We start from the raw sequence: 27,981 nt of genomic DNA on the forward strand, positions 1-27,981 counted from the left end.
AGCATAAACACATACAATATTACAACACATTACTAATACTAATATATGTTAAGACAGAGCAGTACTTAACTGAGTGAAATGATATGGAACTATCTGAGCCATACAAGGGAGATAACGCCCTCCCAGAATGCAATGCAACAGCAACAGCAACATTTCCTCTCATCAGCAGCTGTGCTTATGTAAATTGTCCCATCAAGGTCTGAAGAAAAGTGGTTAGAAAAAAAAAAAGAGGGAAGGATTTGGCGTGGTGCGGTGTCACGCCAAGTGGAGGAGCAGCGGAGCTTCACCGCAGAGTCAAAATGTTTTCTGTCCCGTGTAATGTTACTAAGCCCCGTTCATCAAACTTTGATCAGGCCAGTTTAGTTGCAACAAGGCCACAAGGACGGAGCTGCAGGAAGGCATTCGTCATCAAATGCACAAACATCTCTGAGCTTAACGCCTCCTGTCGGACTCATTATCAGTAAACACACCTGAGAGCTCAGGCAAATAAGTCTGTACGTTCAGAATCTGAATATTCTGGTGGAGGTTTTTCTGGTGTGCTCCCTGCTCAGGTTCTGAGGCATTAATAATCCACGGCTCCGGCTCAGTTTCCCACCTCGAATTACACACACCGAGCCAAGAGTAAAATGGAGGGGCTCCCTCACAATGACCTCCTCTAACGGGACGGAGGGAAAACTACAGTACCCAGCAGCCACCTCTGCAACAGGTAACTGGAAGTAGGATTTACAGCAGAGACACAACGGTACAGGTCGGTTTGTTGAAGAGGAGGAAACATTTTGTGTCCAGATAATGAGTGATGCTTCTAATTATTTGCAGGGCCTGCTTTATGAAGAGTAAAAAAAAAAAATCTGCAGACTGGACATCCTCCTGTTGTCCTCCTGGGCCAAGGAAGGATGGAGGGAAAGAAGAGAGGAAGGAAGGAAAGAAAGAAGGAGGAAGGGAACAGATTGGGTCAAGTAAAGTAAAGTAAAGTATGCCTTTATTCATCCCCCGATGGGTAAATTTGCAAGGTTACAGCAGCAGTACATACAAACAAACACATTCACACATGCTGTGCACACTGTGGTGGACTGGTAAAAAATCTATCCAGGTGGATCAGATGCTGTGACATCATAAAGTTACAAGAGTCCTAATGGCTTGTTTGAAAGTATATACACCTCTCTGGCTTTGATGCTGCTTTTTATACATCGTTGTATTATATAGCATCTTTAAGAAATGGTAAACAATTGATAGGGAAAGAAAGGATCTATAGAGAGAGACAGAGGGAGAGAGAGAGGGAGGGAGGGAGGGAGGGAGGAGCATGGGATCGTCACAGGGAGTTGACTCTGGCTTCACTTGTTGTTGTTGCCTTTCATCTCTGCAGCAGCGTGGAGAGCAGCGAGGCAGCAGCAGCAGCAGCAGCAGCGAGGCAGCAGCAGCAGCAGCGAGTGACCGGGCGCCATATGATCTGTTCCAGCTCTGCAGCAGCCAGAGCCACCGACCAGAGATGATCCTCATCCTGCAACAGGTCAGACTCACTCATCTCTTCACTTCTTAACTTTCAGCCTTTTAGTTCAAAGTGTTTGAAGGCAGTCGGACGGTGCGATGTGGATGTTCACAACAGAAGATATTTTAACACGCTGTTACGTTCAAACTAAAATGCTGCCGTGCTATCACCTGGTAAGATAACATGGAAATGTTTGACACACTGAACTTTGTCTTTATCTTAAAACTTTAAAAACTTAAAAAGACCTTTATTGTCCTTAGGGAAATGTGTCCTGCACATTAAAATACATTTAAAACTCATACAGATAAAACAGGATTAACAGTTCTATCCTAAAGACAGGAAGTATTTCTCCAATATCTCCCTGTTAAAAGGGTTTTCCATGGAGTTTTTCCTCAGTGGATGTGAGGGTCTAAGGACAGAGGATGTTGTTATGATGGGATGTAAAGCCCTTTGAGACAAACTGTTGGTAAAAACGGGCTATACAAATAAAATTGTTATCTGTTTGACAGCTTTCTAATACCTAGATCTGAACTCCTAAGTCACGACTAAGATAAAAAATGAACATTACTCATAAACATTGAACATAACAATGACAGTCCCTTGCTCATGGATATGAATTCAGAAAGTTGTAACAATTTTGTACATTTTTATATACACACACTGTTCGAAAAATAGAAAAATAAGTTGTCTATCTTGGTTGCCTAGCAACGACTATTGTTATTTTTTGTAAAGTATGTGTGTGTGAATGTGAAGCATTACTATAAAGTGTTTTGAACTGTGTGTCTGGCTGGCTATATAATATATATGGCTATATAAATACAGTCCATTTATCATTTTTGCATTAGAATGAATGGAGGTCAAAATGACCTCTTGGCGGTTCTTGGTAAAATCACTCTTTTTTTCATTCTCTTTTATACTAGAATCGTGAAAACGCATAAGATGATGTAGAACACACTTTTAGGAAAAGTCATGGACTGGAGACATACTGTATTTACACAAACACAGTTACATGCATTTTAAGAAGCGAGAGAGGTCAAAGTGACCTCAGGGTTTCCGCTACATGTAATTGATCGTGGCGCACCGCCACGGCAAAATAAAAGCCGCCACACCTTCAGAATTATGATTTTTTTTTTTTTTTTTAATGTTAAAACAATGTAAAGCAGGTTTTCCACTAGGGGTTGCACAGACTAGTCCCCTGCTCCACAATGACGTTTTGAGCTTGACGTCGACTAGTCGCTGATCATGTAACAGTAGGCTACAAGAGTAGCGGCTTGAAACAACAGCTGAGTGCGCTGGATGAAAAAAATACGAGCGCCGTCAAGCTGGATAGAACGAGCGCGTACCAGACAGGAAGTCAGGCACAGAAAAGGCGAGAGAATCCGGTCAATTTTCAAAATAAAATAAATGATGATTAAGTTTGCTTGTCCGTCTATACATATTTGTCAGTTGCGTCTGCACACAAGACACATCCATACATAGCTACAGCGCTAGAGACAGAGCTGTGTGTGTAGATACAGACGGGTCGATGTTTGACCGGCGTGGAGAGAGAGAGCAGGAGAAACTGCTGCTTCCGCGGGCAGTGTGTCCGGGCTGCCGGCAATTAAAAAAAAAAAAAAAAAAAAACTCCGCTCATATCGACAGCTTTACGTCGCGCACAACAACAACAGCAGCAACCAACCAGGAAAAACTAAAACTGTGAGTAAAACTGTGACTGAGCAGGACTGTGATGCTGACGAGGCCTGTGTGTCGTTTTCCTCCCTAATTGTTTAATGAACAGTAGCTACAGTATTTTCTTTTGCACCTGTATATGTTACAAAAAAACAAACTGATTTACAGTTTGTTGTTTATAAAGCTGCTGTACTGTGGACTAATTTCTGTGCGTGAGCTGTCAGTCAGTGAATACAGATTGTTGCAGAGCATTTCCCTCCTCCTGGGATTTTAGTTATGATGGGAAAAATATGAATGACGTCATCAGCGACTAGTCGACGATCCGGTCTCGCGTGCACCCCCCCCCCATCCCCGGCGATCAGACCACCCTTGCCGCCACTCTTTAAAAAAATCCTGGAGGAAACACTGGACCCAGCTGACTATAGTAATATTTGCGGGAAACAGTCAGACGTGTACTCATGGGTTCTACTTCTATCTATAGAGACCTTGTACATCAAATAACCAGAATTTGCAGTTGAATAATGTAAATTTCATCTCTTTTTAAAAGCTCTGTTGTTTTGATATTATTAAAATGCATATTTTCGTTCTTCCAACTGTTCTTTTCTGTAGATGGCAGTGTGAGAAGACACTGAATGGCTTCTACAGGGAGTGGCCTCCGTAAGTTTCTTCTTGTCTCCTCTATGGATTTCAGTTTTTTTTTTTTAAATGCAGTCATTAAACTGTATTAATTCATAATAACATCTGATTGTTGTACATTAAGTAGAACAATATCACAGGACCTAGAAAAAGCTGCTTTGGTAGAGCAGACACTGTGCAAATTGTAAGATAATGATTGAAAACGTACATAAATATTCATAAAACAGATTACATTTGATGTGAAATTGATCTTTAACTTTAAAACAGACTAATATTGTGCAACATAGATGTGAAGATTTGATCACAGATGTAATGTTTATGTTGTAAGTTCCATATTTTCCAGCTCCAGAGTGTTTTCCCTGTCTGTTTTCCAGGCATACCGGGGGATGACAACCTCCAGTCCATGCTGGTGGGGACGGTGATGCGGAAAATCAAGTCCCGGTCCTGGAAGAAGCAGCGTTACTTCAAACTGCAGGACGACTGCATGACCATCTGGTACAAGTCCAAGAAAGCTGGCAACACTCACTCCACATGTAAGTGTAGAAATTCAAGAAGTTTATGGCAAGCGGATTTAACATTTAAAAGCTAAGTTTGACTATCCGGAATTAACATTGTAGATATCAACAACATCTTTCTGACTTGTCGTAACTACATTTTGAATAGTTGGATTTTTGATTCAAGATATCTGTAATTCAGTTTTGCAGAGTCAAAAAGAACATTTCAGATATCTGCAACTACGTTCTTCCTAGGACAAATGACGTCACTGTAACCATTCATGTGTATGGGGTTTGTCATTACAGATATCTACAGTTCAGTTGCAGATATCCGCTATGTGAATTACGGATATCTGTAACTGAATTACAACTATTCCTAACTCCAGTTTGAGATATCTACAACGTCATTTCACCTAGTCAAAACTTAATTTAAGATATCTGAACAGGGACATGTAGATATCTTTAATTGCAGTGAATTAAAGATATCTTGAACTGGAATTATGACTAGTCAGAATCAAATTGTAGATATCTCAAACTGGAATTAGTACTAGTGGTAATTCAGTTACAGATATCTGTAATTCACATAGCAGATATCTGCAACTGAATTGTAGATATCTGTAATGACAAACCCCATACACATGAATGGTTAAAGTGACGTCATTTGTCCTTGGAAGAATGTAGTTGCAGATATCTGAAATATTCTTTTTGACTCGGCAAAACTGAATTACAGATATCTGCAACACACATCCAGTCTGGCTATTAAATGTTAAATCGGCTTTTGCCATAGAAGTTATTCTGTGTGAACCGACTGATTGTTAGAATAAAACGTCTTCTCTCTGCCCAGTCTCTGTGAGCGACGTGGAGGCGGTGCGGGAGGGCCACCAGTCGGAGGTGCTGCTCAGCATCGCCGACGAGTTCCCGGCCGAGCGATGCTTCACGCTGGTGTTTCGCGGTCGCCGGGGCAACCTGGATCTGGTGGCGGAGTCGGCCGACGAGGCGCAGTCCTGGATCAGGGGCATGAGGAAGCTGATCGAGAACCTGGAGAACAACTGGACCAGTATCCTTCACTCAGTTTTAAAAGTTACACAATACTTTTTTTTTTATACTTTATTTATTTGCACATATAAAATAGAACAAAACATTTACTTATCTCTCTTACTAGTGAGAATGAAAAGAAAAATGTGCAGGTGAGGTCTGAAACCTGAAAGCCTTATAACATGACCTCACCTTGACCTAACAAATAATTGAAACACAGTAAAGAAATAATATTTGCATACCTTGTGCAAGGTAGAGAAATAACGAAATTAAAATTAAATAGAAAAGAAAAGAAAAGAAATAAATATAAGGGAAGATGATGATAGTAAAAATAATAGTAATTGTTCTGTCCTCAATGCGTAGCATGCATGTGTTGACAGGCAGCTAAACTCTTCACTCCAAACAACACACTGGGTATTCCTTTTGCCAGATTTATTGATGAAGTAAAGTGTGAAACTAAAAGAGATAGACAAAATAATACAGTCATGAATATTGCATTTATGGAGATGCATAAACCATAAAATAAACAATTACCAAAGCCTAGCATGGCTAACTAAATAGCTCACTCAAAGTAGGCTAAATACATGTAAACACATAACACAAATAAGTACACAATGTGCTGGTAATATACGTACCGACGATGCAACTGGAAGATGTATGCTGGAGTGGCTAGTCATAGCTAGAAGCTGACAAATGTGCTGCTCTCAACTTCTTTGTTGTTGTTTTTCTGTCACTTCCTGCATAAAGGTTTTATTCAAGATTGACAAAGCCTAGCCGCTGAACCAAAATCGGCCAGTAGATGGCGGTACTGCTATTTGACTCACTTATTTAACTTACTCAGATGAAACATCATGAAATATATGAAATTAAACACATCAAATGATTTTTTAACTGATTTTAACTTTTTATCTGAATCTTATTAATTAAACTGAACAGTAATAGTAGTAGTAATGATAACAACACTAAATAGATAAATAAATGGAAAGAGGTGAGAAAATAAAGCAAAACAAAAGAAAAAAACTGATACAGATAAATTAAGTTCAGTGTAAACACAAAAAAGAGAAAAAAGAAAAAAAAAAGTGAGGCGCTAGGAAAGGCAAAATTGAAAAGTCAAACCAAGTTTTGTTGTTCTGTTAATTTTAACAGTAGTTTCTTTTTAATAAATATTGCCAATGAGGACGAGCTAAATCTTATGTCTCTAGAAAGAAGTGAAATCCCATCATAGTTTGGTAAACACAGCGTTTTCCAGTTGGCGTCTTCTTTAACTGGCGTCTCCAGGTGGATCGGTGACTGGTTCAAGAAGGCGGACAAGAACAACGACGGCAGGATGAACTTCAGGGAGGTGCGGGACTTACTGAAGATGATGAACGTGGACATGAACGAGCACCACGCTCACCGTCTCTTCACGGTAAGGAGTCGTTCCTCAGGTTTTGTCTTGGCATCTCTTCCTCTCTTGATGCACAGATGTCCTTTTCTTTCTCCTAGATGGCCGATAAGTCGCAGTCGGGGACGCTGGAGGACGACGAGTTCGTCCTCTTTTACAAGATGCTGACCCAGCGAGAGGACGTCCTGAGGGTTTTCCAGGAGTTCTCGGCCGACGGCCAGAAGTTGTCCCAGACCGATCTGGAGGACTTCCTGAAGGAGGAGCAGCTGGAGGGGGACGACACCCAGCAGCACGCCAAGCAGCTCATCCACCGCTACGAGCCCTCCGACACAGGTACACACACTCTTATGGTAACGCTTTAATAGTACAGGCCGCTAAGTACGTGATCAAGCCAAGAAATAACAAGTAATTGCACCATAATGTTGAGAAATATAGCCAAGAAATATCAATTGATTGCATAGAAGTCATCCAAAGCATGAAAAGCATGTGTAATCTTTTGCCTTGATGGAAAACATGACATTATTATGAAATGAACCGTTATTTCTAGGCTATTTCTAGACATTATGATGCAGTTATTTGTTATTTCTAGGCTATTTCTTGACATTATGACCCATTAAATGTTATTTCTAAGCTATTTCTTGACATTATTACGCAATTATTTGTTATTTCTAGGCTTTTTCTTGACATTATGACCCATTAAATGTTATTTCTAAGCTATTTCTTGACATTATTACGCAATTATTTGTTATTTCTAAGCTATTTCTTGACATTATTACACAATTAATTGTTATTTCTAGGCTATTTCTAGATATTATGATGGAATTAATTGTCCGAGGTGTTTTGGGGAGCTCTCCCCGGTGCTGATCAGCCCGCGGCGGGTGCATTTCCTCCGTGGCGACGACGTTGCACTGCAACCGGCTCCGGGTCAGCTTGGAAAGGCTCGAAGCGAAGGTGACTCGCGGTTTATATGTTTGCCACTTTCTTTTACTTTTTGACACAGGCTTTCCCGTTTGTATCATTTTGTGGAGCAGTAGGTAGCTCGTTAGTAGTAGCAGCTCATGCTGCTCTCACAAACTCTCTCCCTCTGCCACTGAGCAAAACTTCACTTCCCTGCCTGCCACTTCTTTCTGTAATTTTGATACATGTTTTTTTCCTATCTTATTTGTATAACAATCAGTCATAAGAAAATGTTTATTAGGCTATAGCAGCAAAAGGAAATATGCAATAGTAACCACAGTAATGCATCAAGTCAGCTGCCAATCTGCAGGGGACGGCGCGTGTCATAAACGGGAAGACAGAAATGTACACAAGCAGGAAAGTGGCAAAAAGAAAACAAAGTGGCAAACACATAAGCTGTGAGTCTTCTTCGCCTCAAACCTTTCCAAACTGACCCAGAGCCAGTCGCAGTGGATTGTCATGGCCACGTCACGATCGCCACCAAGACAATCACTGATAACTCACTGATAACTCAACACAGCATAAGGAAGCAACGTCATCTTCGACAACGATGCACCTCCTATGCATTTCTAGGAGCACCCCCCGTCAATGTTGTAGCACACCCATAGCACCTGCAATCAAATTTCTCTGGAGCCGCCACTGGAGATGGGATATGGGGGGGGGGGGTTGATGGGTGAGAAAAAAAAAGGATGAAGTTTTAAGTTTCTCGAGATCCCGAGAAACTTTTGCTACATCACAGACCGTCTGTCTATCTGTCTGTGGTCTACAGGTCTATGGACATTTCTCACTCTAACGACGCTTTTAGTGCCGTAGAGACGTGTTTACAGTTCATACAATATGTGTGTGTGTGCGCGTGTGCGCGTGTGTGTGTGCCCGATGCCCACCCACCTACCTGCTCGCTTTCTCCCCATGATGACCCTGGAGTTTGACCCTCTGGCTCGGCTGTTTCTCCAAATAACGCTTTTTTGTAAACTTGCTCCGAGTCAGAGGGTCAAACTCCACTGTCATCACGGGCAGAAAGTGAGGCGAGCCGCTGTCCGAGCATCAGGCATCAGACCTGGCCGGCCGCCGGACCCACCAGAGCTGATCTCCGTCTCACATCAGACTATAAACGATATGGTGTATGAACTGTGAACACGTCTCTACGGCACTAAAAGCATCGTTAGAGCGAGAAATGTCCACAGATCTGTTATTTACTTATCTGCTATGATCACAGACAGACAGTCGAGAAACTTCATCCTTTTTTTTTCACCAATCATTTTTTTCCCATGTCCCTAGTGATGGGTCCTCTGACACCGAGGCTCCGACACATGCGCGGTATTTGTATCGAACCACCGTGCCGAAGCGTGGTTTGGTCCCGTGACTTGTGACGAATGAACCACTTGGATGACGTATGAACCACTTCACTGATTCAGTCATTCACGGAGCACCGTCAATGTTTCGGTTGTCTGGGCTCTCTGTGAGAGCTGAGCTGAGCCTTTGAAGCACACAGAAACTGAGGCGGCAGAGATTTGGTTGGAAAGTGTAGCATTCAGTACCAGGAATTCTATAACATTACTAAACCATGATATGTGGAGCAGAGGAAATTAATTTATCTAAGTGTTGTAACACGCATATTTGTAAAGATTGAAGCGTCAACGACCGTATGAGCTCAAAAAATATTTAACACATCCCACATGCAAAACTGTTGCGGAGAGTGGCGCACCGTGATTACATCTGGCGGTCGCTCCTTGGCCTTCTCAGACATGGGATTGAATTCCGTGCCTTACTAGCTTTCCTTCTTTTCTATTTTGAAATGAGATCACATTTGCCATCTACTCTACACCATTTCACATCATTTAAGCCATAAACTGTTTAGACTTGTTTCAGATGAGAATGTTATTCACAGCAGAGGCTAATATATCAGGCTAAGTAGCCTATAAGGAAAGCCTATCACAATCAGATAATGCCAAATGAGAAACAGAGTAACTTCATGTCAATTTTATAATTTTTATATTTTATTGTGTCAGCTTGAAACCATACAACCATGCAATGTTAGTTGTAAAGAGTGAGCATGGCAAATCAAATCTCAGACAATCAATGAACCAATGAATGACACGTCTCAATTGCACTTCATTTTATTGAACACTAGATGTCGTACTGGAGCAACTGTGTCAGTGAAGCCTCGAGTGAATGAATCATTACTCGAAAAAGGTGTTGAAGCCTCAACAAAGCCTCGATTGCCCATCACTACATGTCCCCTAAGGGGCTCTGTACTTTTGTCCCGTGCCCATACTCCTAAGTTAGGTTTGTTTGTCCTGTGTTATATGTTCCCACTCCTGGTCTGCACCTTGTCGTGGTGAGTGGGCTTTTTACCAAGACAGACCATACTGAATGTTTTCCAACAAGTTTTTGATCTGTCATCTCTTTACTCTTTACGAGTATTGGCAAGACTGCTTTTTGTTATGATGCCCCTAGCTCTTGGAACGCGTTACAGCACATCCTGAGATTGGACACGCTCCCTTCACTCAGTGAGTTTAGGTACTTGGTCATGAATAACTGTGTTTCCATTTGTAACTGTTTCAGATGATTGTGTTTCTTGTTTCTTGTTAAGTGTATTTTGGTTGTAATCACTTCAAATGACTGTAACCGCTGTCAATATTTTTTACTGCGTTGTAAACTCGACGACATTGAAAATGAGCCTCAATGTCTCTCGAGAATAAATAAAGGTTATAATAATAATAATAATCTTTCTCTCATGTAGAGCTCAAAGTTAAAGGACAATTCCAGGCGAATTCAACTCAGGGGTGTATTTTCATATCATTTTAGGTCTAAAAGAATGAATCTGAAGATTTTCAGTTTAATCGCTCCTGTTTTGCGGTAGCTGCGTCTGTGCCCGCATCGCTACGGCAGCAATGAATGGGAGTGGATGTAAGTTCCGCTGTTTAGGCTGTTTCCAGCCCTCAAAGCCGCAATTTTTTTCCACAGACAGCATCAGATGGCTGCTCAAACATGCACCGAGAAGTTTATTTACTTCAAGCAAGCCGACATGTTTGTAAAACTAGATCTAATTCAAAGTCTCCCGGAGTCTCGCGCGAGCCCGAAGTTGCAGTGCTGGTGTATTCAGGCGCAGTAGGAGCTACCGCTTGTGTCATAAACACAGGAATATCAACTCTTTACTTGCTTCAAGTGTACATTTTTTTCCACAGACAGCGTCAGGTGGCTACTCAAAGATGCGCCGAGAAGTTTTTTTTACTTGAAGCAAGTCAAGAGTTGATATTCCTGTGTTTATGACACAAACGGTAGCTTTTCCCACTGCCCCTGAACACACCGAGCACGGCAACTGGGTCTCGCGCGAGACTCCGGGAGACTTTGAATTAGATCTAGTTTTACAAACATGTCGGCTTGCTTGAAGTAAATAAACTTCTCGGTGCATGTTTGAGTCTCCATCTGACGCTGTCTGTGGAAAAAAATTGCGGCTTTGAGGGCTGGAAACAGCCTAAACAGCGGAACTTACATCCACTCCCATTCATTGCTGCCGTGGCGATGCGGGCACAGACGCAGCTACCGCAAAACAGGAGCGATTAAACTGAAAATCTTCAGATTCATTCTTTTAGACCTAAAATGATATGAAAATACACCCCTGAGTTGAATTCGCCTGGAATTGTCCTTTAAGTCCAAGAAGTTGAAGGCATGGAAGGCGTCCCTATATTCACAAGACATTCAATTTTGTTCATATCCAAAATCTGCGCTCCTCTTGTGTTTTAGTAGGCTATTTCTTGTTTACTTAATATGAACATAGCACATTACAAACGGCCATTCATCAGTTAACAAATGTAATGTAGTAATGTTTTGGTGAAGTTAAAAATAAGATGTTGTATATACTTATGAATGTATAATGACAATGTTTTTGAACTGATTTTTCATACATCTTGGAAGATGTTACTGTTACATCCATGTCTGTGTGCTCCGAGTGTCTCTTCCCCAGGCTGCTGCTGCAGGGCACACAGCTGAGGCTTTACAGCTCACCACGCGGTAACTTCATCTGGCTCCTTCTCAGTTCTTTCCTGCGTTTTTCCAGTTCCAGTGCTTTTCCCTCCATGTTCCCTGCCTCATGTTTTCATTCTGTCCCCCTGTGCTTCCAGATTCCCTGCCCTGCCAGCAAGCAGCCACTCTTCACCTTCATCGCCTGCCCTCCTGTGTCCTCCAGCTCCCTTTCTCTCCCTCCCCTGCTCTCCAGCCCCAATCCTCCCCTGTGCTTTCAATAAAATCTGTATTGAGCGTAAACTCTGCCTCCTTGGTCTGCCTGCCACCTGTTGTCACAGATACTCAGAAATTTTCTTTTTTTGGACTTTCTTAAAACTAGATGCATAACATGCATCTTAAAGAATTAAAATATAATGTGAACGGCATCACCCCAAAACAAAAAATAAAACAAGACATCAAAAATAAAGTAATAGCCCAAAATTCAGATACACATACCTTGTTCCACAAACCAAGGGAGCTAATACAGGATGGAAGGTGCCGACTCTAACGTCTGTCTCCTAATAATAACAAAACAAGACCAAACTATAAAGGAAACTGCACCAACACAAAGATTACAAATAATTCTACAAAGAAAACTCACTCAAAGAGCCACGAACATGGTCCAAACAAAGCCAGCAGCACAAACGCTGCGCCAGCCAGGGGAGAACAAAGGGAGGATGGTGGAGATGCGCACAGGTGAGCGCACACACCCACAGGAAGAGCTTCCAGATGACAGTGGCCTCCTCCCTTTTATACCCCGCTCCTTGACAAGAAAACTGACCACTAGATGGCAGTAATACACTGACCTTTACATGATTAGTTAGTCATCACAATCAAGCAGCAATAGAATTCTAGAGTAGGGGTTCCCAAACTTTTCCATGCCAAGGCCCCCCAACCAGCATTAGCTTCTGGCCGGGGACCCCCCAGCCCCCCAGCCAGCGGGGGGGTTATAATGTATTTTCTTACTTTCATTCACTTTTCAATAATTATTACTATATATTTGTTTAAAGCAGAAGTAAGCGATCCGGTTGTTTTGGCTAATGCTGCGTTCCAGGTAGGCTTTTGAAACCGTAAATTACAGCTTCAAGTCACAACTTACGACTTTGTAGCGTTTCAGGCAACCCACTCGTGTTTTTCCGACCTGTGAAAGTCACTATAACGGCCACTCGTAATTTCCGACCCGTGAACTCGTACCAGATTGAACTGGTATGACTTCACAGGTCGGAAAAACACGAGTTACGAGTTTCCTTGAACGCACCATAACAGTCCTCGTCCCTATGTCACCACATTCACGGCGTCCCTTGGCTGCACTAGGCACTCTAGTCTGCACACACAGCCCTTCATGCCGTTCTCTCTCCTCATTGGATAAAAACTGTAGGATACGATAAATGTTTTCTCCTGGGCTCAGAGCAGAGCAGAGTGACTGACAGACCTGTGTTTCAGTCCAAACACTCTATGTAAGTGATTGCTGTCGGAAGATATAACTATTTAAAGCAGATATCAGTGGAATGTTTTTGTTAATATAAGTCCTAAATAGTCCTATTTTCCGTCAGCAATCACTTACATGAAGTATTTCAGCCTAAACACGAGTCTCTCCGTCACTCTGCTCTGCTGTAACCCGAGGAGAAAATTTTCCTTGTGGGATACAAGTGTTATCCAATGAGGGGAGAGAACGGCATGAAGGGCTGTGTGTGCAGCCAAGGGATGCGCGTGAATGTGGTGACGTAGCACGAGGACCAATTGATGCCTGACAAGGGCGGGGGCTGCTAACTCATGGTGCGTTCAAGGAAACTCGTACTTTGTGTTTTTCCTTCCTGTGAAGTCATACCAGTTCGATCTGGTACGAGTTCACGGGTCGGAAGTTACGAGTGGCCGTTATAGGGAACTTTCACAGACAACAGGACGGTAAAAACACGAACTACGGGTTACCTGGAACGCTACCAAGTCGTTCCAGGTAACGACTTGGTAGCGTTCGCGTCGGGGTTCCATACAACCTGTCGGGGTTTATTTCTCCATAACAACCTCCGAACTATACATTATCCCGCTTAGAACACGGCCTACAACAAAATGTCAATATTGTAACACAAAATAATGATAAAAAGAGATTTTATTCATGTAAAATTAGACCGTTGCTCGGGACGCCGCTCTGACCAGCGCAGCACAGAAAAGAGAAAGTATGCAGGATATTTACTTTATGTTTCATTTTTACCGTCATTAAATAGCTTCGGACTAATTGTGATGTTAGATAAACGACTTGTAACCTGTTACAGGGAGAGTGGAGGCTCCTTATTTCCACATCGTGGCTGAAAAGTAAACTTGCATCAGAACTTCTGACCGTGTCACAGCTCCTCTCCTCTCTGTAGCTCCGCGACACAAACGCACCCCATAATCTCTTGTTTATGACAGGTACGACTACACACAATACATCGTGGTAATCCATCGATCCACTGATTGATTATCAAAGGCTTCAAATGCACGAACGGGAGGAGGCTCAGCAAAACAGCGGCCGTGACCGGACATGCAGAGTCGGCCGTTGCTATGGAGTCCCTAGCAACGGTCCGCTCAGCGGTGGTCTATCGAGAAATAAACACCGCAGAATATTGGTGATTGACCAATCAGAATCGAGTATTCAAGAGAGCCGTGTTCTAAGTAAGGGATAATGTATAGTTCGGAGGTTGTTATGGAGAAACTAGAAAATTTCCTCTCGGGAAATTTTGAATGGGCCACGGGAGCTACTGCGGGTTGTGCCATCTCTGTCAACATGGGAATCAAACCCACGATCTTAAGGTCAAGACAGAGCTGATCAGACAGACACATGATCATCTTTCTATAAGCACTGATATGGAGGAGCTGTAACCACATTAGGTTAACTGTGTGTGTGTGTGTGTGTGTGTGTGTAGGTGTGTGTGTGTGTGTGTGTGTGTGTGTGTGTGTGTGTGTGTGTGTGTGTGTGTGTGTGTGTGTGTGTGTGTGTGTGTGTGTGACTGTAATCACATGAAGCTGGCTCTAGAGTCTGTGTGTGTGTGTGTGTGTGACTGACTTGACACATAGTTAGTTAGTAGCTGCATCCTGTGTCAGTCTGATTTAGCTGTGTCTGTGTTTATAAACATTTAAACGAGCGCCAGGTGGATTGTTTATGAAGTTAACGAGCCCTGGCCTGAGGATCAAAGAGGTTACCACGGCGATAGGGGCCCCCGCAGGCTGAGACAGACAGAAACGTGGAGAAAAACAGCCATTTTCTGCCTCTAAACCGGCCTCACAATTAGGCTTAGCATGACAAAACGGTAACTCCTATCAGAACAAAACACAGATCAACGTTGCTCTAAGGACTTACTGAAAATTTCGGTACGATTTGGTGTTTCTACAGTAAATATTTTGGCGACGCTGGCAGTTTTAAAACATCAGGCCGTTCTGCTCCTCTCAGAAAATATTTGTATTGGACTCAATGAGGAGCAGGGACAGACGTGGCCGCACTCAGAGGCTGATTCTGTAAGTTCTGTAAGTCTCTCTGATATTTTGAGCACATGACATGAGAGATAACAAGTTTGTCTTACAAATTCTGAAAAAATTATGTCTGTAGAGTGTAAATTGTGGCCGTGGTGGCAATTTATCCAGAAAAAATACAGAATGTTTCTTCACTCTCTCCCACTCTAACCGATGATGTCACGCACTCTGACACGAACATTCCATGCAATACACACCCATTATAAACTCATAATTTCTCCAAAAATGATCATGGTCATTGATCAGGGATTGATCAAAAACTATATGACCTATCAAAACGTGGAGTAATACGACAATACACAAGACTTGTGTCTACTGTTTAAAGTTTAAATGGAGTCTCTAGGTGAAAGTATGCCTGAGCAGTAGACTTTTGTTAAACTCCAATGATTGGTCTTTTTCGGTCTTTTTTTTTCGCCCGTCCCATTGACTTACATGCAAAATTTTTGCGCAGTTTTTCGCGACTACGTCGCGAAAAATTCGTAGACTGTTGAGAAAAGTAATAGCACACCGATCCCGATCAAGACGCACGTTTTGATATATAATTTGGCCTGCAACTCTTCGAGTTGCAGGACTAGTAGCGAACCGAAAAAGCGTCCGGAAGATGAAGGAGAACTAGAAAAAGCATTTCCAAGAATGGAAATGGTGTGAATGCAATGCTGAATGAGCTGAAGAAAGAAAGAAAGAAAGAAAGAAAGAAAGAAAGAAAGAAAGAAAGAAAGAAAGAAAGAAAGAAAGAAACAAACAAACAAACAAAGAAGTAAAAAGACATAAATGGAGTGAAAGAAAGAAAGAAAAACAAAGGAAGAGAAAAGGAGTAGAAAGAAAGAAAGAAAGAAACAATCAAGCAAACAAAGAAGTAAAAAGACAGAAATGGAGTGAAAGAAAGAAAGAATAGATAGATCAGAGGGGTTAAAAAATAGGGAGGGGTACAGATAGATAGATAGATAGATAGATAGATAGATAGATAGATAGATAGATAGATAGATAGATAGATAGATAGATAGATAGATAGATCAGAGGGGTTAAAAAATAGGGAGGGGTATAGATAGATAGATAGATAGATAGATAGATAGATAGATAGATAGATAGATAGATAGATAGATAGATAGATAGATAGATAGATAGATAGATAGATAGATAGATAGATAGATAGATAGATAGATAGATCAGAGGGGTTAAAAATAGGGAGGGGTATAGATAGATAGATAGATAGATAGATAGATAGATAGATAGATAGATAGATAGATAGATAGATAGATAGATAGATCAGAGGGGTTAACAAATAGGGAGGGGTATAGATAGATAGATAGATAGATAGATAGATAGATAGATAGATAGATAGATAGATAGATAGATAGATAGATAGATAGATAGATAGATAGATAGATAGATAGATAGATAGATAGATAGATAGATAGATAGATAGATAGATCCTATGTCCTAGGCTCCACCTGGAATTACACTACTATTTATAGAGGTGGAAAGGTTAAATGTCTGAACTGAAATTCATGAGAAAAATATAAATTGTTGGAGATGTTTACATCAAAAGTATAAAATAATTGAGAGGCTGATGAATTTGAGCTGAAAACCTGTGTGTGTGTGTCTGGGTGTGTGAGTCTGACGGTCTCTCTGTCTGTGTGTACATGTGCAGAAAGTAAAACTGTTGATAAGCGCCACAGAACTCCTCTCTCCCTAATGATCTGATTGATTACACCTGCGTGGCAGCCTGCCCTCAGAAGTTACCATGGCGACTACCATGCTTACATTTTACTGTATGGAACAGTGTTGTGTTTGTGTGTTTGTCTGTTTGTGTATGCGTGCATGTGTGACTGTGTGTGAGTGTCTGTGTGTGTCTGTCTGTGTGAGTGTGATGCCTGTGTTTGTGCGTGGACATCCTCTGTCAGTCTGGTTTATCATGTGTGTGTGTGGGGCTGTGTTTAAAAACATCTTAACGAGCGGCCAGGCTGCACCTGCACTGTTCTATTAATAGACATGATAACGAGCTGGCCCCAACAGCTGGACCAACTGCACACAGAGCAGAGCAGAGCAGAGAGATTTGAGCTCTGTGCAGCTTCCCAAAACAGCCCAGTAAAAGAGAACCGTAACTCTTATCAGAATGTGGTCCTGACCATCGGGGCAAGGAGACCTTCCTGAGCGAGCCAATGTGCATTAAATGTTTGTAGGGCAAAAACTTTTCTTGCCGTCGCAAGGTAGAAAAGGGGGGCATTTCTGTTTTTCTAAAAAAATCAGCTCCTACTTTTATATTGAAGTGGATGAGCCACTGGAGCGGGTCTAGCTGGACAATTAAGCTCATTGAGACAATTCTGTAAGTCTGTCTGCTGTTTTGAGCACATCAGATGAGACACGACAAGTGTGGCTACAAACCGGTGAGGAAATCATGTGTCTAGAGTTTAATTTGTGGCCATGCTGGCAATTTATCCAGAAAAAATCCTGAATGTTTTTTCGATCCCTCTCACTCTAACGATGATGTCACTCACTGTAAGCCCTGCTCGTTAAGCGCAATACACAACCATTATAAAGTTGGATTTTGTCGAAAATTTTAATGATTTTAAAACAGCCAAATACCTAAAAACTGTTGAAGATATCAATAAGCTGAGTAATATGTGAATAGATTAAAAGTTTGTCTACAGTTTAAAAGTCAAATGGAGTCTGTGGGAGAAAGTATGCTGACGTTTTAGAGGTTCAAAGTAGTAAGAAAATTTTAAAAGTTTGAAGATGTTTTCAATGCATTCCTATGGGAAAAAATTAGCAGAAAAAGTTAAATATTTTAAAAAGTATAAATAGTTAAAAAGAGAAAAGTAATGCCGATAAAGTTCAAAAAAAGCTGCACGTTTTGATATATGAATTGTTGAAATCGCACAAAGTATGAAGGACTAGTTTAAAACCGTAGAAAGGCGGAAAGTAGTAAGAAGAAAAATAAAGAAAATGGCCGAACCGAATAACAATAGTGTGAATGCCTTTTGCATTCACACTAACTAGAAAAAGCATTTCCAAGAATGGAAATGGTGTGACTGCTGATAGCAACTGAACGCTGTTGCAGAATTAGCAAATAGTGCAAGCTGTCATCACCATACAAATGTTTGACCAAGGTCAGAATCGAACCCACATCCTCATGATCATTAGACTTCCACTCTGCCTCTAGGCCACAGTGCACACACAGTTGCAGAGACTGTTGTCTGTTGATGATCTGCACACTGTCAACATCAAGAAAGCTTGAGAGTCAAGCTTGAATGACTTAGAATGAAAATGTCTGTGAATTTCAGGCTGAGCACTAACCATATGGCCACAGAGAACCTGAGTTACAATGAGCTTTATACTATGAGGAATCAAAGACTGTCCAATGACAGCTGAATAATTGGAATCAAAAGTCAAGCAATGAAGTGAAAAGACTGAGGCAGGAATTGAACCCATGACGATATGATCACTAAACCTTTACTCTGCCACTCGGCTACAGAGAGCACACTGCTTTCAAGACTGTTGTCATTCATTGTAATGTGATGATGTGCTGCAAACTGGTATGAGTAATCAAGAAGATAACAAACACCTGTAACCAATTGAAGGCGGGGGAGGAGAGCAGAATTCAACATAACATAACAAGAGTTCTTCCCTTGGATTCGAACCAGTGACCTTAGGGTTGGCAGGCAGTTACCCTACCCCCTACACTACAGTGGAGTTGTGAAGAAGAGAGGTTGAGACTTTGATGAATGTGAGATTTTTGGGGAAAAAGTTAAATATTTGAAAAAGTATAAATAGTTAAAAAGAGAAAAGTAATGCCGATAAAGTTCAAAAAAAGCTGCACGTTTTGATATATGAATTGTTGAAATAGCACAAAGTATGAAGGACTAGAAGAAGACCGTAAAAAGGCGGAAGAAAATGGCCAAACAGAAGAACAATAGTGTGACTGCTTCAGCAGTCACACTAACTAGAAAAAGCATTTCCAAGAATGGAAATGGTGTGAATGCAATGCTGAATGAGCTGAAGAAAGAAAGAAAGAAAGAAAGAAAGAAACAAAGAAACAAACAAACAAAGAAACAAACAAACAAACAAACAAACAAAGAAGTAAAAAGACATAAATGGAGTGAAAGAAAGAAAGAAAGAAAAACAAAGGAAGAGAAAAGGAGTAGAAAGAAAGAAAGAAAGAAACAATCAAGCAAACAAAGAAGTAAAAAGACAGAAATGGAGTGAAAGAAAGAAAGAAAGAAAGAATAGATAGATCAGAGGGGTTAAAAAATAGGGAGGGGTACAGATAGATAGATAGATAGATAGATAGATAGATAGATAGATAGATAGATAGATAGATAGATAGATAGATAGATAGATAGATAGATAGATAGATAGATAGATAGATAGATAGATAGATAGATAGATCAGAGGGGTTAAAAATAGGGAGGGGTATAGATAGATAGATAGATAGATAGATAGATAGATAGATAGATAGATAGATAGATAGATAGATAGATAGATAGATAGATCAGAGGGGTTAAAAAATAGGGAGGGGTATAGATAGATAGATAGATCAGAGGGGTTAACAAATAGGGAGGGGTATAGATAGATAGATAGATAGATAGATAGATAGATAGATAGATAGATAGATAGATAGATAGATAGATAGATAGATAGATAGATAGATAGATAGATAGATAGATAGATAGATAGATAGATAGATAGATCCTATGTCCTAGGCTCCACCTGGAATTACACTACTATTTATAGAGGTGGAAAGGTTAAATGTCTGAACTGAAATTCATGAGAAAAATATAAATTGTTGGAGATGTTTACATCAAAAGTATAAAATAATTGAGAGGCTGATGAATTTGAGCTGAAAACCTGTGTGTGTGTCTGGGTGTGTGAGTCTGACGGTCTCTCTGTCTGTGTGTACATGTGCAGAAAGTAAAACTGTTGATAAGCGCCACAGAACTCCTCTCTCCCTAATGATCTGATTGATTACACCTGCGTGGCAGCCTGCCCTCAGAAGTTACCATGGCGACTACCATGCTTACATTTTACTGTGTGGAACAGTGTTGTGTTGTGTCTGTTTGTCTGTTTGTGTATGTGTGCATGTGTGACTGTGTGTGAGTGTCTGTGTGTGTCTGTCTGTGTGAGTGTGATGCCTGTGTTTGTGCGTGGACATCCTCTGTCAGTCTGGTTTATCATGTGTCTGTGTGGGGCTGTGTTTAAAAACATCTTAACGAGCGGCCAGGCTGCACCTGCACTTGTTCTATTAATAGACTTTGATAACGAGCTGGCCCCAACAGCTGGACCAACTGCACACAGAGCAGAGCAGAGCAGAGAGATTTGAGCTCTGTGCAGCTTCCGAAAACAGCCCAGTAAAAGAGAACCGTAACTCTTATCAGAATGTGGTCCTGACCATCGGGGCAAGGAGACCTTCCTGAGCGAGCCAATGTGCATTAAATGTTTGTAGGGCAAAAACTTTTCTTGCCGTCGCAAGGTAGAAAAGGGGGGCATTTCTGTTTTTCTAAAAGAATCAGCTCCTACTTTTATATTGAAGTGGATGAGCCACTGGAGCGGGTCTAGCTGGACAATTAAGCTCATTGAGACAATTCTGTAAGTCTGTCTGCTGTTTTGAGCACATCAGATGAGACACGACAAGTGTGGCTACAAACCGGTGAGGAAATCATGTGTCTAGAGTTTAATTTGTGGCCGTGCTGGCAATTTATCCAGAAAAAATCCTGAATGTTTTTTCGATCCCTCTCACTCTAACGATGATGTCACTCACTCTAAGCCCTGCTCGTTAAGCGCAATACACAACCATTATAAAGTTGGATTTTGTCGAAAATTTTAATGATTTTAAAACAGCCAAATACCTAAAAACTGTTGAAGATATCAATAAGCTGAGTAATATGTGAATAGATTAAAAGTTCGTCTACAGTTTAAAAGTCAAATGGAGTCTGTGGGAGAAAGTATGCTGACGTTTTAGAGGTTCAAAGTAGTAAGAAAATTTTAAAAGTTTGAAGATGTTTTCAATGCATTCCTATGGGAAAAAATTAGCAGAAAAAGTTAAATATTTTAAAAAGTATAAATAGTTAAAAAGAGAAAAGTAATGCCGATAAAGTTCAAAAAAAGCTGCACGTTTTGATATATGAATTGTTGAAATCGCACAAAGTATGAAGGACTAGTTTAAAACCGTAGAAAGGCGGAAAGTAGTAAGAAGAAAAATAAAGAAAATGGCCGAACCGAATAACAATAGTGTGAATGCCTTTTGCATTCACACTAACTAGAAAAAGCATTTCCAAGAATGGAAATGGGTGTGACTGCTGATAGCAACTGAACGCTGTTGCAGAATTAGCAAATAGTGCAAGCAGTGATCACCATACAAATGTTTGACCAAGGTCAGAGTCGAACCCACAACCTCATGGTCATTAGACTTCCACTCTGCCTCTAGGCCACAGTGCACACACAGTTGCAGAGACTGTTGTCTGTTAATGATCTGCACACTGTCTCACTCTGACATCAAGAAAGCTTGAGTGTCAAGCTTGAATGACTTAGAATGAAAATTTCTGTGAATTTCAGGCTGAGAGCAGCAGTTTCAACATGAAGCAAGTTATCAGAAGTCAACAGAGGACAACTGGGAAAATAATTCACTATAATTGTTGTTGAGGCAAGATTTGAACCAGCAACCTTCAGGTCTCCAGACCAGCAAGCTAACCACTAGGCTACAGACAGAGACAGTATGTGAGGGGCATTCATTGTAATGTGATGATGTGCTGCAAACTGGTATGAGTAATCAAGGAGATAACAAACACCTGTAACCAATTGAAGGCGGGGGAGGAGAGCAGAATTCAACATAACATAACAAGAGTTCTTCCCTTGGATTCGAACCAGTGACCTTAGGGTTGGCAAGTAGTTACCCTACCCCCTACACTACAGTGGAGTTGTGAAGAAGAGAGGTTGAGACTTTGATGAATGTGAGATTTTTTGTGAAAAAGTTAAATATTTTAAAAAGTATAAATAGTTAAAAAGAGAAAAGTAATGCCGATAAAGTTCAAAAAAAGCTGCACATTTTGATATATGAATTGTTGAAATAGCACAAAGTATGAAGGACTAGAAGAAGACCGTAAAAAGGCGGAAGAAAATGGCCAAACAGAAGAACAATAGTGTGACTGCTTCAGCAGTCACACTAACTAGAAAAAGCATTTCCAAGAATGGAAATGGTGTGACTGCTGACAGCAACTGAACGCTGTTGCAGAATTAGCAAATAGTGCAAGCAGTGATCACCATACAAATGTTTGACCAAGGTCGGACTCGAACCCACAACCTCATGGTCATTAGACTTCCACTCTGCCTCTAGGCCACGGTGCACACACAGTTGCAGAGACTGTTGTCTGTTAATGATCTGCACACTGTCAACATCAAGAAAGCTTGAGAGTCAAGCTTGAATGACTTAGAATGAAAATTTCTGTGAATTTCAGGCTGAGAGCAGCAGTTTCAACATGAAGCAAGTTATCAGAAGTCAACAGAGGACAACTGGGAAAATAATTCACTATAATTGTTGTTGAGGCAAGAATTGAACCAGCAACCTTCAGGTCTCCAGACCAGCAAGCTAACCACTAGGCTACAGACAGAGACAGTAAGTGAGGGGTAAAGAAAACCTTTGATAAGAGGATCACTGGCTTCTGCTTAAAAAAAAAAGTAAGGGATCGAACCCATGACCTCATGATCAATAAACCTTTACTCTGCCACTTCGCCACAGAGAGCACAGACATAAGCATGTTTCAGACAGAGTTGTGGAGAATTCTCAGCATTGGGCTGAATGAGAGCAGAGAGCTCCCTGGCTGCATTTAAAAAATATTTAAAATTATTATCTAAGTCTCTTTGCATTTTTGACCAGAATTTTAGCCAGAAGACAAGTGTGGCTACAAAACTGGAGAAAATAATTTGTCTAGAGTTTAATTTGCAGAAAAAGTTAAATATTTGAAAAAGTATAAATAGTTAAAAAGAGAAAAGTAATGCCGATAAAGTTCAAAAAAAGCTGCACGTTTTGATATATGAATTGTTGAAATAGCACAACACCTAACACACTAACCATATGGCCACAGAGAACCTGAGTTACAATGAGCTTTATACTATGAGGAATCAAAGACTGTCCAATGACAGCTGAATAATTGGAATCAAAAGTCAAGCAATGAAGTGAAAAGACTGAGGCAGGAATTGAACCCATGACCATATGATCACTAAACCTTTACTCTGCCACTCGGCTACAGAGAGCACACTGCTTTCAAGACTGTTGTCATTCATTCTAATGTGATGATGTGCTGCAAACTGGTATGAGTAATCAAGAAGATAACAAACACCTGTAACCAATTGAAGGCGGGGGAGGAGAGCAGAATTCAACATAACATAACAAGAGTTCTTCCCTTGGATTCGAACCAGTGACCTTAGGGTTGGCAGGCAGTTACCCTACCCCCTACACTACAGTGGAGTTATGAAGAAGAGAGGTTGAGACTTTGATGAATGTGAGATTTTTTGTGAAAAAGTTAAATATTTTAAAAAGTATAAATAGTTAAAAAGAGAAAAGTAATGCCGATAAAGTTCAAAAAAAGCTGCACGTTTTGATATATGAATTGTTGAAATAGCACAAAGTATGAAGGACTAGAAGAAGACCGTAAAAAGGCGGAAGAAAATGGCCAAACAGAAGAACAATAGTGTGACTGCTTCAGCAGTCACACTAACTAGAAAAAGCATTTCCAAGAATGGAAATGGTGTGACTGCTGATAGCAACTGAACGCTGTTGCAGAATTAGCAAATAGTGCAAGCTGTGATCACCATACAAATGTTTGACCAAGGTCAGAATCGAACCCACATCCTGATGGTCATTAGACTTCCACTCTGCCTCTAGGCCACAGTGCACACACAGTTGCAGAGACTGTTGTCTGTTAATGATCTGCACACTGTCAACATCAAGAAAGCTTGAGAGTCAAGCTTGAATGACTTAGAATGAAAATGTCTGTGAATTTCAGGCTGAGCACTAACCATATGGCCACAGAGAACCTGAGTTACAATGAGCTTTATACTATGAGGAATCAAAGACTGTCCAATGACAGCTGAATAATTGGAATCAAAAGTCAAGCAATGAAGTGAAAAGACTGAGGCAGGAATCGCACCCATGACCATATGATCACTAAACCTTTACTCTGCCACTCGGCTACAGAGAGCACACTGCTTTCAAAACTGTTGTCATTCATTGTAATGTGATGATGTGCTGCAAACTGGTATGAGTAATCAAGGAGATAACAAACACCTGTAACCAATTGAAGGCGGGGGAGGAGAGCAGAATTCAACATAACATAACAAGAGTTCTTCCCTTGGATTTGAACCAGTGACCTTAGGGTTGGCAAGCATCCACCCTAACCCCTACACTACAGTGGAGTTATGAAGAAGAGAGGTTGAGACTTTGATGAATGTGAGATTTTTTGTGAAAAAGTTTAATATTTGAAAAAGTATAAATAGTTAAAAAGAGAAAAGTAATGCCGATAAAGTTCAAAAAAAGCTGCACGTTTTGATATATGAATTGTTGAAATAGCACAAAGTATGAAGGACTAGAAGAAGACCGTAAAAAGGCGGAAGAAAATGGCCAAACAGAAGAACAATAGTGTGACTGCTTCAGCAGTCACACTAATAATAAGAAAAAATCCACACAATAACAGTAGTGCCCGGGCTTTGCCCGGGCACTGGTCCCTGCAGCTATTTCATAGCTGTTGGGACCAGTGCCCGGGGCGATTGCCCGTGGCCCTAATAAACCCCGACAGGTTGTATGGAACCCCGACGCGAAGCGGAGGGGTTTCATTCAACATGAAGGGGTTTATTTCTCCATAACAACCGACCAACTGTACATTATCCCGCTTATTACACGGTTTACGAGTGAAATAATTAATTTGAAACATAATGTTGATCAAAAAACGACTTTCATCGATTTAAAATTGCATTTAGCGAATCTGCAAGACCGGTCACTTCCGCTGTTTTGCCGAGCCTCCTCCCGTTCGTGCATGTGAAGCCTTTGATAATCAATCAGTGGATCGATGGATTACCATACACGTGTTAAAATGTGTGTATTGTGTGTAGTCGTATCTGTCATAAACAAGAGATTAACTTTACTGTTTACGGGGTGCGTTTGTGTCGCGGAGTCGCGGTGCCACCGAGACGAGAGGAGAGCTGACACCGGGTCAGAGGCTCTGATCAGCAGGTCTGGTTTCCAGCAGCGATGTGGAAGGAGCCTCCACTCTCCTTGTAACAGGTTACAAATAATTTATCTAACATCACTATTAGTCCGAAGCTGTTTAATGACGGTAAAAATGAAACACAAGGTAAATATCCTGCATAGTTTCTCTTTTCTGTACTGCGCTGATCAGAGCGCCGTCCTTAGCAACGGTCTGTTATACATGACGACGGTCCGTTATACAGAAATAACAGACCGCAGAACGCAGCGCTGGACCAATCAGAGAGCAGCATTCAATAGAGCCGTGTAATAATGCCGCTTAATATATTGCTTTACTCCTCTTTCTATGTGCCATTTTTACTGTAGAACAGGCTAGGACACCGTTTGTTTACTATGGTCACTTCCGTCCCTCCCACACACCGTTTTACGGTCAGTTGTTGAAATTTGAGTCCTTTATGTCTTACTACCTTAGAAACTCTGAAGTAACTTTTTTGATTTTCCCGGTTTGACCGTTTTGAACAGCCGTAGACGGCGCAGACAGTAGGCATTTTCCTATTGTTTTCCTGCGGGCAAAACACTTCCTGCCCTCCATCTGCAGTCGTGACGTTCCACGTGATGTCATCTGAAAACCACCTATAGTGTGCAAGCATGGATTAAGTGGCCAAGCGTGTGGGGGGAGATTTAAAAGCAATCGGGACATACTTGACAAGTACAGCCTGTGCCATTGCGCACAGTAGCACAACTACGACACACTCACACACACAGCACAGCAACAGTTTTAATAAACAGTGCTGCTGGATCACAGTCTCATCTACTCCAAAAGTGTCTCGATGCGCAAGATTCAGAGCCCAACTCTGTAAGTAAATAAAACAAACAAGAAAAACAAAAAAATAAAAACATGAGCAGAGCATGATGAATAGGAATATGACATTAAAAAGTAATAATTATGAAATAGAAAGTTCATTTCATTTTATTGAGATTAATTTAATCGCATTTCCCGAACGTGGCTTGTGGCTCCCGGTGACGGCGGACTTCACCGTGGTGCATTGTGGGATTTATACTTGGCCAAATACCACTCGGATGCGGTCTAAGTGTGGGTAAAGTGCAAATCAAGCGCGCTGCACTTTCAGTCGTTGGAGAAACGGGACACACTTGTGCGCTGACACTAAGCCCATGAACTCGCACGCCCAGTGCCCAAGTGTGTAAGTGTGATCGAGTGTGCATATTGGGACAGGCCCTGAGTCCACTATGGAGCCATAGAGCTCAGACAGCAGGAGAGCAGCAGTAAGCATGTGAATGAATGCAGAGCTGCATTGTGGATAACAGTAGGGCTCCTGTTCCTTCCTCCAGGATCATTGTGGTCTGTCAGGAACCACCAAGGGGCGCTCACTGGCTTCTGTTAACACTAATCATTAATTCACTCTGTGTGTCCATGGTAACAGTTATTATAACACAGTTATTGCCCCAATCAAAGATGAATCACGATCCTTCATAAAACAACTTGTTATCATAGTCCAGTCCGGCATCTTAGACCAGGATCTGGTTTATAGTTTTATTATGAGTCTGACAGTCTGTTCAATGTTCAAATGAAATCAGAGTCACAGTAACCAAACGACAGGTTCATCGATGAGACAGGATCAGTTACAGTGTGAAGAGGAGACTAATGTCAAACACACACAGTGACTGATCCTGTCTTGTGGACTGATCTGGATTATCCAGAATCCGTTGTTTGTCTCAGACTGTCTTCTGTCATCCACGTCAAAAAACAAACAGCAGCTCGTCGGTGATAAAGATCAAACATCAGAAACTGTAACCACTCAAAGGTCCACTCACTCAGATTGTTCCCTCTGCAGCTTTCTGGATCGGGACCAGGTCTGTGGAGAGACCAGGAGCTGAAGTCCTCTGCTTGTTGAGCTTCACCTGTCCTGAGTGTGTGCAGGCTACTGTCACTGTGAAACACCCTGAAACCAGGTGTGGTGTTGGGGGCGGGGCAAACGGACCAAGGTCCGCCAATTTGTTCAACCGGCCAATCCCGAATGACCTCTGTCAATAAAACTGATTTGATAAGTGCCACAATCAAACTTGGTTCTTCCCTTCAGGATCAGTCCTCAATGATCTGAACAGTCTGATAAGCTTCGGGTGGAAACAGCAGTAATAACCGACAGTCTGTGTCCAGTTCAAGTCCTGGATCAGAGTCTGTTATAAAACCTGCAGCTCAAAGTTCAGCTGCTACAGTTTAATAAGACTTTATCATAATTAATATTTAAGCTGCAGCAGCTTGCTACTCTGATGCTCTGACAACCACGACTCATCAACATCCATCTGTCTATTTTCAACTATTTATCAGAGGTCTGGTCTTAGGGGCAGCGGATCCACCAGAGAGTCCCAGACTCCCCCTTCCCTGTCCCTAGCTACAGTGGCAAGTTCTGACTGGGAGATCCTGAGGTGTTTCCAGGCCAGGCCGGAGATATATCTCTCAACCTAGTCCTCGGTCTGCCCTGTGGCCTCCCCCTATCTGGACGTGTAAGGAACACCTCCCTAGGGAGGCATCCTTACCAGATGCCCAAACCACCTCAGCTGGCTCCTTTCTACACAAAGGAGCAGAGGGTCTAGATCC

At 41.4% G+C, this 27,981-nt stretch overlaps 2 protein-coding genes across 2 annotated transcripts; both read left to right on the forward strand.

Moving 5' to 3' along the window:
- Positions 1–1,435: 1,435 nt before the first annotated feature.
- On the forward strand, positions 1,436–5,696 carry LOC146990551 (1-phosphatidylinositol 4,5-bisphosphate phosphodiesterase delta-4-like). The gene is made up of 5 exons (XM_085803667.1): positions 1,436–1,507; positions 3,764–3,811; positions 4,165–4,323; positions 5,129–5,341; positions 5,683–5,696. Exons 2-5 carry the CDS (start codon positions 3,787–3,789, stop codon positions 5,694–5,696), a joined length of 411 nt encoding a protein of 136 aa, XP_085659793.1. The 5' UTR covers positions 1,436–1,507; positions 3,764–3,786.
- Positions 5,697–6,535: 839 nt separating this feature from the next.
- LOC146990552 (1-phosphatidylinositol 4,5-bisphosphate phosphodiesterase delta-4-like) lies at positions 6,536–27,977 on the forward strand. Its single transcript, XM_085803677.1, has 3 exons — positions 6,536–6,727; positions 6,805–7,036; positions 27,820–27,977. Exons 1-3 carry the CDS (start codon positions 6,647–6,649, stop codon positions 27,975–27,977), a joined length of 471 nt encoding a protein of 156 aa, XP_085659803.1. The 5' UTR covers positions 6,536–6,646.
- Positions 27,978–27,981: the final 4 nt, after the last annotated feature.

The sequence above is a fragment of the Trachurus japonicus genome, chromosome 2 (genome assembly GCF_045865225.1).
Source record: "Trachurus japonicus isolate A0001 chromosome 2, Traja_1.0".
Lineage (NCBI taxonomy): Eukaryota > Metazoa > Chordata > Actinopteri > Carangiformes > Carangidae > Trachurus > Trachurus japonicus.

Coding starts and splice junctions, on each gene's coding strand:
- LOC146990551 (XM_085803667.1), top strand. CDS start 3,787: ATGGCTTCTACAGGGAGTGGCCTCC. Junction 3,812..4,164: donor TTCTACAGGGAGTGGCCTCC/GTAAGTTTCTTC, acceptor TCTGTTTTCCAG/GCATACCGGGGGATGACAAC. Junction 4,324..5,128: donor TGGCAACACTCACTCCACAT/GTAAGTGTAGAA, acceptor CTCTCTGCCCAG/TCTCTGTGAGCGACGTGGAG.
- LOC146990552 (XM_085803677.1), top strand. CDS start 6,647: ATGAACTTCAGGGAGGTGCGGGACTTACTGAAGATGATGAACGTGGAC. Junction 6,728..6,804: donor ACGCTCACCGTCTCTTCACG/GTAAGGAGTCGT, acceptor TCTTTCTCCTAG/ATGGCCGATAAGTCGCAGTC. Junction 7,037..27,819: donor CTACGAGCCCTCCGACACAG/GTACACACACTC, acceptor AGGTGTTTCCAG/GCCAGGCCGGAGATATATCT.